General features: G+C 36.1%; 1 protein-coding gene across 2 annotated transcripts in view; it reads left to right on the forward strand.

Moving 5' to 3' along the window:
- Positions 1-6,607: 6,607 nt before the first annotated feature.
- Positions 6,608-17,065, forward strand: part of LOC143037697 (uncharacterized) — a 16,747-nt gene continuing 6,289 nt past the window's right edge. Inside the window, exons 1-2 of one of the 2 annotated variants that reach the window (XM_076206236.1) lie at positions 6,608-7,010; positions 8,501-8,583. In XM_076206236.1, coding sequence (XP_076062351.1) covers positions 6,875-7,010; positions 8,501-8,583 — 219 coding nt within the window. In that variant the 5' untranslated portion in view covers positions 6,608-6,874. The remainder of the gene's footprint in view (positions 7,011-8,500; positions 8,584-17,065) is intronic. The other variant, XM_076206235.1, reaches the window with a different exon arrangement.

Raw genomic sequence — 17,065 nt, forward strand, 5'->3', positions numbered from 1 at the left:
TTTGTCTCTCTGTTTCTAATCCAATAATTATATGCATCAAGTCTATACATCTCTTCAATTTGTTTCATGATTTCAGGTTCATCTTCCTGAACTAATTCTAGTAAACTGCTTACTTTTTCTTTTTCCTCATTGATTCTTGTGGTTCTATTTAGGTTATATTTCTCTTCCATTCCTAATATAATTATACATTTCTTTTTATCTGCTAAGTCTCTTACTATATTCTCCTTCTGTCTCATCACTTTAATAACTGAGTCTTCAGTTTGTTCTTTCATTTGCTGTTTAATTATGTCAGTAAATGCAACTCTACTGTTTTCTTGGATTTTTTTTCCAACCCTGTGCTTCTTTTGCTATGGCCTCTTTATTGTCTTTATTATTCCTCTTTAATTCCTCATTCTCCTCTTTTACTTCTTTTAACTGTCTTTTTAATTCTTCTATTTCATTAGTTAAGTTTTTGTTCACCTTCTCTAGTTCTTCCAATTTTTCAACTCTCTGCGCAATCTTTGCTATGTTACCGAACCTATTCTCCCACTGTTCAGTCATTTTTTCAAGTTCTTCCTCTAGTCTTGCTAATCGGGGGAGGTTGGTATCCTCTCCTCCCTCATTAAATCTCTGGAAATTATTATCTTCACCTTCCATTGTGCTGCTCTTATCTATATTCCTAATCTTTACATTTTTGTTAATCCCTTCTTCAAAATCCTCAGTCCTTCGTTTGCTTACAAGACGCCTGGCCTCCTGGACCAAGTCCTCCAATTCCACATTTCCTTCCATTTCCCTCAGTAATCCCTCACCTTCTTTTTTATCACCTTCCCACAACACCACGAGCTTTCCCCTTCCCTATAAATACAATAAGGTACTTCCTTGACGTTGAGATCCACGTAGATTTAGCTTTTTCTTTGGAACTCCAATTCTCGCCGTCTATCCGACGAAAGTGTGTGTGTATGTGTGTGAGACAAATATATAGGTGTGTGCGTATGTATTTACCTAGTTGTATTTACCTAGTTGTATTTTATGGAAAGGGGAGCTATGCTCGTGGTGTCCCGTCTTCATATCTCATTTTATCTATACTGTTTTTAAATTCATGAATTGTTTTTGCACACACCACTTTCTCATCTAACATGTTCCAAATGTCTATTACTCTGTGGGGAAAGCTGTTCTTTTTCAGGTCTTTTCTATAACTGTCTTCCTTGATTCTCTTTCCGTGTCCTCTTGCATTTCTACTATCCCATTTTATTAGATCCTCTCTATCAATAATTTCTATGCCTTTCATGATTCTGTAAATAGTTATCAAGTCTCCTCTCTCTCTTCTTTGCTCTAATGTCTGTAGTTCAAGTTTTGCTAGTCTCTCTTCATATGGTAGTTCTGAGAGTGTTGGTGCCAATTTTGTGATTGCTCTTTGTGTTCTTTCAAGTTTTTTTATACATTTTTTTTGTACTTGGTGACCACATCATTGCTGCATATTCCAATCTTGGTCTTATCAAAGTGAATAGTATTTTCTTTACCATTTCTTCATCCAGGTATGTAAATGCCACTTTGATTGTTCTTATTGAATTATAAGTTTCTCCAAAAAATTTGTTTATATGTTTCTCAGGGGACATATTATTCATAATAATGACTCCCAGGTCCTTCTCATTTTCTACTTTTTTTTTTCTTCTCCCAATTTATATGATCCCACTATTCTTTTTTTGTTTCTTCCAAATTCCATTATACTACACTTCTTAATATTGAATTCCATCTCCCACTTCCTACTCCATTCCCATACTTTATTGAGATCACTCTGTTGCGACTCAGTGTTCACTTTTTTCAACAATTTTGCATCATCCACAAAGAAGCTCATATAACTTTCAATTTCTTCATCCATATCATTAATATATATAGCAAACATTATTGGGGCCAGAACTATTCCTTGTGAAACACCACTTATCACTTCATCCCAATTAGAGTGTTTGTCTCTTATCACCACTCTCATTTTTCTTTCATGCAAGAAGTCTTCCATCCACTTCAGCAGTTTGTCCTGTATTCCTCCTGCAATTTCTAATTTCTTAAGCAACTTCTTATGTGGCACCTTATCAAAACCTTTTTTCAGGCCTAGAAATGCACAATCAGCCCATCCATCTCTTTCTTGTATTATATCTATTAGCCTTGAATAGAAACACATTAAGTTTGTGATGCATGATCGTCCTTGTCTGAATCCAAATTGCCTTGGATTTAGTACGTTGTTTTTTTCCAAATGCCTTACTCATCTAATTTTTATCATTTTCTCACAAATTTCAGCTATCGTAATTGTAAGAGACCAGTCTATAGTTAGTAGAGTCTTCCTTGTTCCCCCTTTATATATTGGAACTATATTTGCTCTTTTCCAGTCTTCTGGAACTTTTCCTTCTTTCAAGGAACTGTTTATTTGACTATGTATTTTGTCTGTAAGTTCATTCCTGCATTCTCTCAAAATCCAGTTTGTCATTTCATCTGGACCATGCGATTTTCTGACATTGAGATTACTCAAGTGTCTCATTATTTCATTCCTTGTTACTTCTATCTCTTTCATAGGGGGGACTTTCTCCTCCCATTAAATATCTCGAGGTTGTATGTTCTCGTAAACACAGATTTAAAATGCTTGTTCATAATTTCTGCCATTTCTATTTCCTCTGTGTATTCAATCCTTGTCGTATTTTCTCCAATTCTTGTTTGTTTTTCAGTTTGTTGTTTACAAATCTATAAAATAGTTTTGGTTTATCTTTACATTTTTCTATGACATCTTTTTCGTATTTTCTCTTTTCTTCACTACACACTTGTACATATTCATTTCTATAACTAGTATATATTTTTCATTTTTCAGGTCTTTTGTCTTTTTTCCATTTTATCCAAGTTTCATCCCTTTTGTCTTTTAACTCCCTACATCTTTTGTTGTACCAGCACTTTACATACTCTTTTTCTTGCTTTTGTCTTGGAACATACTTTTCCACTCCTTTATAAATTTTTGTCAAAATATTCTATTTCTCTTCTACTGTTTGTTCCTCCTCATATATTCTTTCCCAGTCAGCTTTTTGAAAGAATTCTCTTATTTTATCAAATTTTGTTTTTTCATACATCAATCTTCCCTTTCTATATTGTTCGTTTTTTTCATGTATTTTTCCTCATTTAGTTCCAATTCAACCAATATGTGGTCACTTTTACTTATTGGTGTTTTATATTCAATCTTGTCCTCTATTTCAGGTTCTGATGTGATTATTAGGTCCAGTCTCGATGATTCTTCCTCATTTCTATTTCTAGTATTCTATTGTATCCATTGCATCAGTGCATGTTCTATAATCATATCAAGTAGTACATTTCCCCATAGGTCGTCTACACCCTTCACTGTCATCTCTTTCCATCAGATTTCTTTACAATTAAAGTCACCCATTATAACTATTCTTCCTCCATCTTCCATTATCTTATTTAGTGTTATCCTTGTGTCTTCTAACATATTTTTGTGTTCTTTCTCTTCCCATGAAGCCGTTTTAGGAAGCACATAATTTACTACAAAATTTCTGCTCTTCCCATCCTTGTCCTCCACTTCCATCATAATCATCTCTACTCTATTCTTTCCATATGTGACGTTCCTCACATTTATATCCTTAGTCAGGAACATAACTCCACCCACTTGTTTTACCTTTCTGTTTCTAATCCAATAATTATATGCACCTTGTCCTATACTGCTGGGTGGTAGTGGACATTTCAGTTTTGTCTCTACAATTCCCATTATGTCCGGTTCTTTTTCCTTCAGGATTCAGTTTGTTCAAACCTGTTATTAAGCCATCTATATTTGTGTAAGACACTTCTAATTTTCTGCTACTTCCATTGTGTTTTCTGTTTCCCTTCTGTTTTTCTCTGCTATGAACCATTTCCTCATTTTCATATTCACTACTCTCCAATAGACTTTCTCTTTTTCCGACTCTGTTCTTTTCTTGTTTGTTTTTTCCTTAGCTTCTAGTCTTTTTGTTTTCTCATTAGTTCTTCCAGTTTATCAACTCTTTGAGTAATCAACTTTATTTGGTTAAACTTAGCTTCCTAATTTTCATTTATTTCTTTTAGTATCTCCTCTAGATTTACTAGTTGGTGAGGTTGTCATTTCCTCCCTCATTAAATCCATGGAAATAGTTATCTTCACCTTCCATAGTGCTGCTCTTATCTATATTTCTAATTTTTACATTTTTACTAATCACATTGACTTCACCACTATCATCAGACCATCTTTTGTTTACATGCTGTCTGCCTTCCTGGGCTCTCTCTTCCCCTTCCTCATTTCCTTCCATTTTCCTCAGTAATCCCTTCCCTTCTCCTTTTTCTTCACCTTCCCACTACACCACAAGCTTTCCCCTTCCCTATTAATACAACACAGGTACTTCCTTATCATTGTGATCCTCAATATTTGCCGTCCTCTCTGGAGTCCAAACTTCGTTGCCACCTCATCTGACGTGTGTGTGTATTTGTGAGACAAATACTTCATTTTCACTTTCATATATATATATATATATATATATATATATGGTATTATTTTAGTTGTGCACATCTATTCGATATAACATTAGAAAATTAAATATCAATTTTGTAAATTATAATACATGAATGTAATATGTGATTTTCTTGGCAGAAATAACAAAAAACCTTGCAACAAGCAAATCTAATAATGAACGAAGCCTCTAGGATATGGTCCATATGCAATGTTGGTCTATCCAGTCCAGTCACTGTCAATTAGACAATGGCTTTCACGTTTTGGACTGGGTGTTCTCAAACTCCAGGTCCCATTAAAAAGCACTGTTCTGCCATCATCTGTTAATTGCACAAGTTACAATAATAATCACACCATCGGCATCAGTGACAATGACAATGACCCAGATGATCTTTAGAATTTGAAGTACTAGGTTAGGTTATGTAGGTTAGTTACATTATGTAGGTTAGGTTAGAATAGACAAATTTATAATCCTTTCATTTCTTTGAACTCTGTATCTATCAAAACAAACATGGTGTATCATTCAACTGCTACAGCTATGTTTGTTAGTAAATAGCTTTCAGCAACTTTTTTGTTATTGATTTCTGCCAAGAAAATCATATATTACATTGATGTATTATAATTGATAAAATTAATAATTTTCTATTGCTATAGTGCATAGGTGTGCACTTCTAAGAATTTAACTAAATATTTTTCTTGGTGGAAATCAATATCAGAAAACATTGCTAAAACCTATACAAAAACAAACGCTTTGATGCCTTTAGACAACATCTTTGCTTTGATAGATTCAGAGGTCAGAGACAACAATGATGACCCTGACAACCTCTAGAATTACAGGTACCGCATTACTATTTATAGGTTAGATAGGTAGGTAGGTTGGTTGGTTGATTAGGGTGGTAGGGTAGGTTACATTAGGTAGGTTAGTTTAGAATAGACAAATTTATCCTACTTTAATTGCTTTGGCCTCTTCCTTTACAAAAACAAAGATGGTATCTTAAGCAACCAAAATGGCTGTTTCTTTGTTTATAGCTTTTAGCAACCTTTTCTATTATTAATTTATGCCAAGAATAATGTATGTTACATTGGTGTATCATACAAGATTATTTAATTTTCCATTGCTATATTGCATAGGTGTGCACTTTAAAGATTTACCACATATATGTGTATGTATATATATGTGTGTATATATATATATATATATATATATGTGTGTGTGTGTATATATATATGTATATATATATATATATACATATATATAATATATATATATATATGTATATATATATGCAGGGATGACCCATCATCCATGAGGACCGAGATGGGACAGGTGGAGGGGATGGTGGGAGTGAAATGGGTGGGAATAGGTACATGCCTCTGACTTGGCTACCTCCCTAACAAGGGGGAAAAAGTTCTCAGTATATATTATATACTTGGCCAAAAACATGTATGGGATGAGCCATTACACATGTGGAACTATCACATATGTGTAACATAATAGTACAGGGTATCAATGTTACTATGCTTTATACAGTCAACATATTTTGAGGACTAGTGACAAATTTAGTTTTATGGAAATAGGCAAGAACTGGTTTACCAATAGTAGTGCTCTACATGTGAAAGACTTTGTAACCATGTAGTGAGCGCTGAAAATATCGGTTGGTTTAAGAAAATGTTAGGTAACATTATGGACAGGGATGACAGGTGGTACTGGACATGGAACTGTCTCAGTGTCTGGTTTAAGTAGGTCTTACTCTTAGCGGCAATAGGCCTTAGAGCTAGTTAGGGTCAATTGCAAGTCTCCTTCATTCTTATGTTCTTATGACATACCTACGAACCAACCAAGTCACTCGGCATTCTTTGAGGACTGGAGGCTTGTCTCCGCTCAAAATGAATTATTATTTTTATTTTTTAAAACTCAACTTCATCGGTGCGTTAGTTCCCGCTGGGAGATTCAGTTTATAAACAAACAGACGACACCGCCAAATTCATACTGGAGTTGTCAACTAGTAAATTTCAAGTAGAATTTGTGAACTTGGGAGATTATCATTAAGAATACGAAATCAATCTTTCACTGTTTACTACACATATAATTATATGTATATATATTTGGAATAACCTTTAGGCTTTGTTATTATTTTGTGGAAAGAAGTGAAACAAATTGAATGTGAAAAACAAAACAAATCGAACACGGGACGTATTTTCACTGATGCCAGACTCGCACGTAATGCGACGTAGTTTTTCCGCCTGATTCTGCTGGAAGAGGACGGAATTATGATGTCTACGAGTACTCGATTCTGAACGAACAATATCTATTCCGAAGACAAAATCTGCCGTATTACGACGCATTCTGGGTTCACAGATTTTTTTTACCGAAAGCACAGGGCGAGCATGGATGACGAAAAATTGGTGTTAGCAGTCCAACGACAGAGCGCCATTTATGACAAAAGGAATCCAAAACATAGAAACAGAGATGCATTAAGAATGATGTGGAATGAGTGTGCGGCTGAGCTGGGGACTGATAACGGTAAGTTAAGTGAATTTAAACAGATCTTTATTACATGTAAGTTAAACTGATTAAAAGATTATCGTCACACCGTAGATCTATATGATTATTATTATTTTTATGTTTACTCTTTCACACCATGACATTTTACGGAAACTTCTACGTGAACATGGAGAAGGATGTTCACGGATCCGACCCAAAAAGTCAAGAATAAACGTATTTCATCCGAAATAGGTGTGGCGGGAAGTGATGGCAGTACTTTTTTTCTATGTAGAAGGGTAATTAATACAGTCCAGGATAATAAGGTGCATCCAAAGAGATATTCAGACTGACCAGGCGGCATGACGCAAGTCGGTAGCCGCCGCAATGTTTTTCACGAGAACGTTAATTAACGGAGATAGCCTACTTTTTAAAAATTATATGCCATCGCAGTTTGTGGCGAGGGGGGGGGTCTCTCTTAAGGACGAAACGTGTTAAGGAGGGTGTTGGGAAGTGCAACTTTCTGCACAGGTGCGTTAATTTGTGTAATAAGTAGAAACGGTAAAGTTCCTAGGAATGCTAGCTATGTACCGGCTCCAATGTACCACTGCTTGGGCTTATGTGTACCATTGTATGATTGTTGGGCTGCTATGTACCGGCTCCTATGTACCACTGCTTTGGCTTGTATGTACCAAACAAGGCTGCTATTTACCAGATACCAGATAAAATATTTATTGCAAGAAAAAAATAAAAACATTATATAAAAGTAACGAATCTACATTAAAAGATAACACAAAAGCATAAACATATTAAAACTGCATACAATGATCAGGGGGGGGTGGCTTGGAGGGGCTTTAGCCCCCCCAACTGAAATGAGCAAATTGAAAAATTAAAACACTCATTGAAATAATTTTATTAAGTGGAATTTTCAATTGCCAAGGCTAAAGATGTGTCAGCCATCAGTGCTAGCCCAACCATTAACCCCCTCCCCTTCTGAAATGAGGATAATATATGTGTATTATTATATTACTATTAGCCCCCCAAAAAATTTGCTCAGCCCGCCCCCCCTTAGCCTCCCCAACTAAAAATTCCTGGCGCCGCCGCTGACAATGATTAAAAATTGTCAACCAATAAAATTCAGCATACTGTACATTGACTTACTACAGGCTTAATCCTCAGCATGATCCATCAGTTCAGCGCACCGGTTTAGAAATTCTAATGTTGTTATGGATTTGTTCTCGTATTTCATCCAACCATAGGTCATCGAGGTTAATTTGTTTTTGGATAGTATGCTTCCTTTGGTACCTACACATTTTCTTTTGTTTCACTAATTTTACAATCGTATAAATTCTACTAGATTCGTCATGTAGAATACTAATTAAGAGGTACATGTTTATAGAATTGGTTTTGCTACCCCGTTAATTGCAGGGTGCCACCTTTCTGCATCGTTATTAGTCCAAACAGGGCACTTATAAGAGCTCCAAGCATGTGGAGGATGCATCTCGTTCATGATCCAGATTTTTTCATTGTAGGTAATGAGATCTTGAAGTCGCTGATCAGGAAGTTGCTGGCTAGTGATATGGCGAAAAGCTGGCTCCATAATTATGAGATGGAGGTAAGTTTGGCAGCGCCATTATCTGCCGAGTGAAATTGTTGCATTGACACTTGTTACCACGGTACCTGCATATCCATCCATGTGACTGAGGCAGACGACTCTCGCTTCCTGATGGGTGTACGTAAAACCCAAAGAACGAGCGGGGAGAGAGCTGCCTTTTCTTGTTCCGCCGGAAACAATTTTGTAGGAGGTCACAGGAGTGTCTGCAAGGGTCGTTATTGGTAACGCTTCATAATCTAATGATGCTTCTGCGGCTGGCGTGATGTCATTAATAGGAAGTGATGTTGAAGCCATTGGGTGTGTCGTTGATTGTTGCAGACTGCTCTTCGACAGGGAACGCATTAAGGGATCATCGGCAGGACAGTCTGGGCAACACCACATGAAAACTTCGCCAGCTTTCAATCATCTGTTCCGGTACTCAGATTGTGATATTTCTGTACATAGCACATAAGCGGTGACACCACTTGCTGCATCCGCCACAGGTCATAAGGGCTTCCTGTTTAGGGCTAGCGCACAATCCGCATCCTGAGCAAAGGAAAAGTGCTGATGCCATGGTAGTATGAACAGGGTAACTGAGGATGCAAGTCCACTGGAGTTAGGAAGTAAATACTGAGCAAGTTCACTGGAGTTTCGAAGCAAATAGTGAGCAGATCCACTGGAGTTCCTAAGTTGTCCTTTTCAAAGCAAATAATGAGCAGAGCTCTATTTGCTCTATTCTCTATTTGCGTGGCAAAAAAATAAACATTATTATTATGTTAATAATAATGTTACATAGGTACATATCAGCCGTGGATGGTACATAGCAGCCATGGGTGGTACATAGCAGCCAGGGATGGTACATAGCAACCTGGGATGGTGCATAGCAGCCAACGGTACATAGAAGCCTGTTACGGTTCCAGGTGGAGAAAATAAGTAAATTTGAGAGGTTAGGTTCTAGTTTGATACACAGAAACAGGATATCGTTATCTTACCTCCTGTACTGATTGTTGCAATCGGGTAAATGTGCGATGGAGTACGGGCGTGCTTTTTCAAGGACGGTTGACTTCGGAGTTTGAGCGATTCCACGACGTAGGCTATGTAAGCTCACAAGTCGAAAGCCATGGAAACAACGTCACAAACTCACTTTTTTATATTTTCCTTGTTAACTTACTTTTCTTATATTACACGTACAAAAATCACAATTTTTGTTTATTTATTTATTTACTTATTTCATATCGTATACATCAAACGGTACAAATACACAATAAGGAATTGGAATTATTCACTCCAATGTGATGCAGTGGTCGACAGCAGCAAGGATCGAAGTCCTCCATAGCCCTACGCCCAGCTACTAGCTACCTTTATCTGCATGAAAAATACTAAGTAATTTTTTAAAGAAGATATAAATAAGTGTGAGCTTTTGTACTTTTTTCCATTAAAGTTGTGAGCTTGTGTCTGATGAGCATATGTCCGCGCACAGTTTGAGGCTGTCTCAGGTCCTAAGTGCATTACATTTGCGACGACAAGAGTTGCGGGTGAGGGATTCCGTACCTACCTCAAAGTTACAGGATTAAGTGAAGTGAGGGAAACAAGTTCAGCCTCCGTTCATCTTTGGAGATGTCGAATGTTGCCACCAACAATAGTGAGAACAAGAGATGAAGCAGGCACACCCACACACAAACCCACGTTGGAACAATATATGAGTACAGATCCAAATGTGACAAGTGGATATTAAGGGCATAAAGTTTAAACTAAGTTGGAACCGCACGTAAATTTTTGGCGGCTAGGTACTAGTCGGAAACAGAATTCAAAGAGCGTTGCTCCTCTCCTGTGTACTGTTAGTTTCCCGCATTAAAAAAAAAAACAGGAAGAACATATGCCGAAAAAGAAATAGAAGTATATTATAAACTGGGAAGATATGAACAAGATGCTTACCTAATCTAGAAACAATGAGGAAATAAAAAGCGAAGCCTCTTGTCGTGATCCCCACCATCTCCAGGACTTGTACACACACACACACACACACAGACGTCGGTCGAAGTGACAACCAAGTTTGGAACTCCAAGAAAACTTCAAGTTCCATCGATCTCAACAATGAGGGAGTACCTTTATTATATTAATATGGAAGGGGAAAGCTCGTGGTGTAGTGGGAAGGTGAAGAAAAAGGAGAGAGGGATTACTGAGGAAATGAGGAAGGGGACGAACGGGCCCCGGAAATAGTTATCTTCACCTTCCATTGCACTGCTCTTATCTATATTTCTAATTTTTACATTTTTGCAAATCCCTTTGTCTTCATTATAATTCGGTCTCCATTTGTTGACTTGGCATATGCCTTCCTGGACCCAGTATTCCCCTTCCCCATTCCCTTCCATTTTCCTCAGTAATCCCTCCCCATCTCCTTTTTCATTACCTTCCCACTACACGAGCTTTCCCCTTTCCTATAAATACAACACAGGTACTTCCTTGTCGTTGTGGTCCTCGAAATTATTGGATAACTCCGGAGTCCGAACTTCGCAGCCACTTTGACCGACGTGTGTGTGTGTGTAAAAATATATAATACAATATATATGTACATTTATATATATATATATGTGTGTGTGTGTGTGTACATTTATATATATATGTACATTTATATATATATATATATGTACATATATATTTATATGTATATATATGTGTGTGTATGTGTGTACATTTATATATATATATATAATGTGTACATTTATATATATATGTGTACATTTATATATATATATATGTGTGTGTGTGTACATTTATATATATATATGTACATTTATATATATGTACATATATATATGTACATTTATATATATATACATATATATGTACATTTGTATATATATATATATATATATATATGTGTGTGTGTGTGTGTGTACATTTACATATATATATATACATTTATATATATATAATATATATATATGTGTGTGTGTGTACATTTATGTGTATATATGTACATTTGTATATATATATATATATATATATATATATATATATATATATATATATACCAGGGGTGATCAGAAAGTAATGACAGTCGGACTCGTAGCTGAGAGACTATAAGTGTTGGGGGGGCGGGGAGCAAGGGGCAGCAAGTGTTGCCTGTTGTTACATGTTTGAGCTTGTCGCTGTTTGTCTAGCTTACATTTTATCGTTGCGCTGTGCGATTGCGTCATTGTTGGTTTGCCTCTCTAACCGGAAACATGGATTTTTCGAAAGAAGGCTGCAGATTCTACACCTTCACAAGGTGGAAACTCGGAAAAAAAAAGCAACGGAGATCAGAGAGGAATTGTTGCAAGTTTTTCCCGAGTCTACTCCATCACTGGAAACTGTTTCCCGCTGGATTCGAGCTTTCGCAGCCGGAAAATTGCAACTAGAAGATGATCATCGTCCTGGCCGCCCTCGGACATCCGTGACCGAAGCAACGACGGTCCGTGCGCGGGCCATCATTGACGAAGATCCAACTGTTACTCTTCGATTCTTATCCTTGGAGCTCGGTGTCAGTTATGGGAGCGCACATGACATCGTGCATGAACACTTAGGGCTGAGGAAGAAGTGTGCTCGATGGATACCTCATTTGCTTACGGAAGAGCAGAAGAGCGAACGGGTGCGGATTTGTCGTCTATGGCTGGCTGAATTCGAGCCAAATGGTCCGAAACGGTTCTCAGATGTAGCTACCAGAGATGAGTGTTGGATTTCTTTCTTCACCACCAGAGACAAGTAGTCTAACATGGTGTGGTTGAGTGATGAAGAACCTCGACCTCAGATTCTGAAGGAAGGATTTCGCAGCAGGAAGCGCCTTTTCACCATCTTCAATTCACAAGGACCAATGTGTGTGGATGTAATGCCTCAACAGTGTACTATCACAGCCCAGTACTACACTGATCACGTCCTTCCTCGAGTCCTGGAATATCAGGCCAAGACTGCACCAACCCGTCGCCGATCGCGCCTTTTGCTGCACCATGACAATGCTGCCCCCCACAAAGCTCGCCTCACTGTGCAGTTCCTGGAGCAGCAGGGGATCACACTTCTCCCCCACCCACCCTACTCGCCTGACCTTGCTCCCTGTGATTTTTGGTTGTTTCCAAAGATCAAGGGTGCGATCGCAGGGAAGCTGTTTCATCGCATCCAAGATCTGGCGCGAGCAGTCAATTCAGAGCTACGAGGTATATCGGCTTCTGAGTACCGTGAGTGCTTCATGAAGTGGCGAAAGATGATGGAAAGTTGCATAGAGGCAGGAGGGGAGTACTTTGAAGGAATGTAGGCCACTATTTGGATTTACCTCTGTACCGTGAAAATATATGGTATCACTGTCATTACTTTTTGATCACCCCTCGTATATATATCTGAGACATTCTGACAGGTTGATGTAAGCAGAGTAGGAAACACGGGAGTCTTAGTCTTGAGTTTATTCCTGACTAATTTCCCAGGTATGCATACCTGCAAAACTAGTCAGGAATAAACTCAAGACTAAGACTCCTGTGTTTCCTACTCTGCTTACATATATGTATATATGTACATTTATATATATATGTATATATATGTACATATGTATATATATATATATATATGTACATTTATATATATATATATATACAGACGCTCCTCTACTTACGTTCATTCGTTTTACGTTTTTTTCGATTTTGCGTTTGAACTGACTAAAAAAAATGTAAAAAAAAAAAAAAAATTGAGTGAATTTTTTAGTTTAGCGCGCTCTCCGTAGTTCAAACGATACTTACGCATGACGCTGCGTCCATTGTTTACATGACACAAACGACAGACTGAACGTGCCTTGCCTCCTCCTCCCCTCCACCATCTCAATGGTTATTATTTTACAATGTTATGTGTATAATTAATGATTTAGGGGTGTTTTATAAGATGCGGTAATAGAATTTACGTACATTTTCAACTTACGTTCGGCCGTTCGGAACGTAACTAAAACGTAAGTTGAGGAGCCTCTATATATGTACAAATGTACATTTATATATATGTACATATATATAAATGTACATGTATATACATATATATATAAAGGTACATAAATACACATAAATGTACATATATATATATAGATGTACATATGTACATTTATATATATATATGTATACATATACATTTATGTATATGTACATTGTATATGTGTATATATGTACATTTATGTTTATATATGTACATTTATGTTTATATATGTACATTTATATATGTTTATATATGTACATATGTACATTTATGTATATATATGTACATATGCACATTTACATATATGTACATGTACATTTATATATATGTACATTTATGTATATGTATATATGTGTATATTTATATATGTATATATATATGTATATATATATGTGCATATGTACATTTATATAAATGTATATTATGTACATAAGTACATCTATATATATATATATATATATATATATATGTATTTACCTAGTTGTATTTTACGGGAAGGGGAGCTATACTCGTGGTGTCCCATCTTCATATCTCATTTTATCTAAACTATTTTTAAATTCATGTATTGTTTTTGCACACACCACTTTCTCATCTAACTTGTTCCAACTGTCTGTTCCTCTGTGAGAAAAGCTGTTCTTTTTCAGATCTTTTCTATAGCTGTCTTTTTTTATTTTCTTTCCGTGTCCTCTTGTATTTCTATCATCCCATTTTATCAGATTCTCTCTATCAGTAATTTCTATGCCTTTCATGATTCTGTAAATAGCTATCAAATCTCCTCTCTCTCTTCTTTGCTCTAGTGTCTGTAGTTCAAGTTTTGCTAGCCTCTCTTCATATGATAGTTTTGAGAGTGTTGGTGCCAATTTTGTAATTGCTCTTTGTATTCTTTCAAGTTTTTTTATACATTTTTTTGTACTTGGTGACCATATCGTTGCTGCATATTACAATCTTGGTCTTATCAGGGTGATTAGAATTTTCTTCACCATTTCTTCATCCAGGTATGTAAATGCAACTTTGATTGTTCTTATTAAATTATAAGTTTCTCCAAAAATCTTAATTATATGTTTCTCAGGTGACATATTATTCATAACAATGACTCCCAGGTCCTTCTCATTTTCTACTTTTTTTTATTCCTTCTTCTCCCAATTTATATGATCCTGTTATTCTGTTTTTGCTTTTTCCAAATTCCATTATACTACACTTTTTTGTATTTAACTCCATCTCCCACTTCATACTCCATTCCTGAACTTTATTTAGATCACTCTGTAGTGATTCACAATCTTCTTCCGTGTTCAGTCTTTTCAGTAGTTTTGCATCATCTGCAAAGAAGCTCATATAGCTTTCAATTTCTTCATTCATATCATTAATATATATAGCAAACATTATTGGGGCCAGAACTGTTCCTTGCGGAACACCGCTTATTCATCCCATTTTGAGTGTTTGTCCCTTATCACTACTCTCATTTTCCTTTCTTGCAAAAAGTCTTCCATCCAATTAAGCAGTTTGCCCTGTATTCCTCCTTCAGTTTCTAATTTCTTAAGCAACTTCTTATGTGGTACTTTGTCAAAAGCTTTTTTTATGTCTAGAAATGCACAATCAGCCCATCCATCTCTTTCTTGTATTATATCTATTAGCCTTGAATAGAAACATATTAAATTGGTCACGCATGATCGTCCTTGTCTGAATCCAAATTGCCTTGGATTTAACACATTGTTTTTTTCTAAATATTTTACCCATCTACTTTTGATAATTCTTTCACAAATTTTTGCTATTGTACTTGTTAGAGAGACTGGTCTATAGTTGGTAGGGTCTTCTTTATTTCCTCCTTTATATATAGGTACTATATTTGCTTTTTTCCAATCTTCTGGAACTTTTCCATCTTTCAAGGAACTGTTTATTATGCTATGTATTTTGTCTGCCAGTTCATTCCTGCATTCTTTCAAAATCCAGTTTGCTATTTCATCTGGTCCATGCGATTTTCTGACATCAAGATTACTCAAGTATTTCAATATTTCGTTCTTTGTTACTTCTATTTCTTTCATGGGAGGGACTTTCTCTTTCCATTCTATCTCTTCAGGTTGTATGTTCTCCCTTGTAAACACTGATTTAAAGTGTTTGTTCATAATTTCCGCCATTTCAATTTCCTCTGTGTATTCAACTCCTCCTTGTCTTAATTTCTCAAAGTCTTGTTTGTTTTTCAATTTGTTGTTTACAAATCTGTAAAATAGTTTTGGTTGATCTTTACACTTTTCTATGACATCTCTTTCATATTTTCTCTTTTCCTCTCTGCACGTTTGTACATATTCATTTCTATAAGTATATATTTTCCATTTTTCAGGCCTTGTCTTTTTTCCATCTGGTCCAAGCTTTGTCTCTTTTGTCTTTTAACTCCCTACAACTTTTATTGTACCAGCATTTTACATATTCTTTTTCTTGTTTTTGTCTTGGGACATACTTTTCCACTCCTTTTTTGTAATTTTTTGTCAAAATATTCCATTTCTCTTCCACTGTTGTTTCTTCTTTGTATATCTCTTCCCAGTATTCTTTTTGAAAGAATTCTCTTATTTTATCAAAGTTTGTTTTTTTCATACATCATTCTTCCTTTTCTATACTGTTCATTTCTTTTCATGTATTTTTCTTCATTTAGTTCCAGTTCAATCAATATGTGGTCACTTTTACTTATTGGTGTTTTATATTCAATCTTGTCCACTATTCTAGGTTCAGATGTAATTATTAGGTCTAGTCTCGATGGTTCTTCCTCATTTCTATACCTAGTGTTCTCCTGTATCCACTGTGTCATTGTATTGTCAGTAATCATCTCAAGTAGAGCGTTTCCCCATGAGCCGTCTCCACCCTTTACTGTCATTTCTTCCCAGCAGATTTCTTTGCAATTAAAGTCGCCCATCATAACTATTCTTCCTCCATCTTCCATTATCTTATTTAATGTTATCTTTGTGTCCTCTAACATACTTTTATGTTCACTCTCTTCCCACGAGGCTGTTTTCGGAGGCACATAATTTATCACAAACTTTCTGCTCTTCTTATCTCTGTCTTCCACTTCGATCATAATCATCTCTACTGTATTCTTTCCATATGTGACACACCTCACGTTTATATCCTTTTTAGTCAGGAACATAACTCCACCCCCTTGCTTTGTCTCTCTGTTTCTAATCCAATAATTATATGCATCATGTCCTACACTGTTGGGTGGTAATGGACCTTTTAATTTTGTTTCTACAATTCCCATTATGTCCAGTTCTTTTTCTTTCAAATAATCATTCAGCTCATTCAATCCTGTTATTAATCCATCTATATTTGTGTAAGACACTCTTAGTTTTCTGCCACTTCCATTGTGTTCTCTGTTTCCCTTTTGTTTTTCTCTTGTATGTCGAATTTCCTTAGTTTCATATTCACTATTCTCCAATAGAATCTCTTTTTCTGACTCTGTTCTGTTCTCGTTTTTTTCCTTAGCTTCAAGTCTTTTCTGTTTTTCTTCCTCTCTTTCCTCTTTATTCATTTCCCT

This window comes from Oratosquilla oratoria, chromosome 23, assembly GCF_046742065.1.
Source record: "Oratosquilla oratoria isolate Oo_2021 chromosome 23, ASM4674206v1, whole genome shotgun sequence".
NCBI classification, from domain to species: Eukaryota; Metazoa; Arthropoda; class Malacostraca; order Stomatopoda; family Squillidae; genus Oratosquilla; species Oratosquilla oratoria.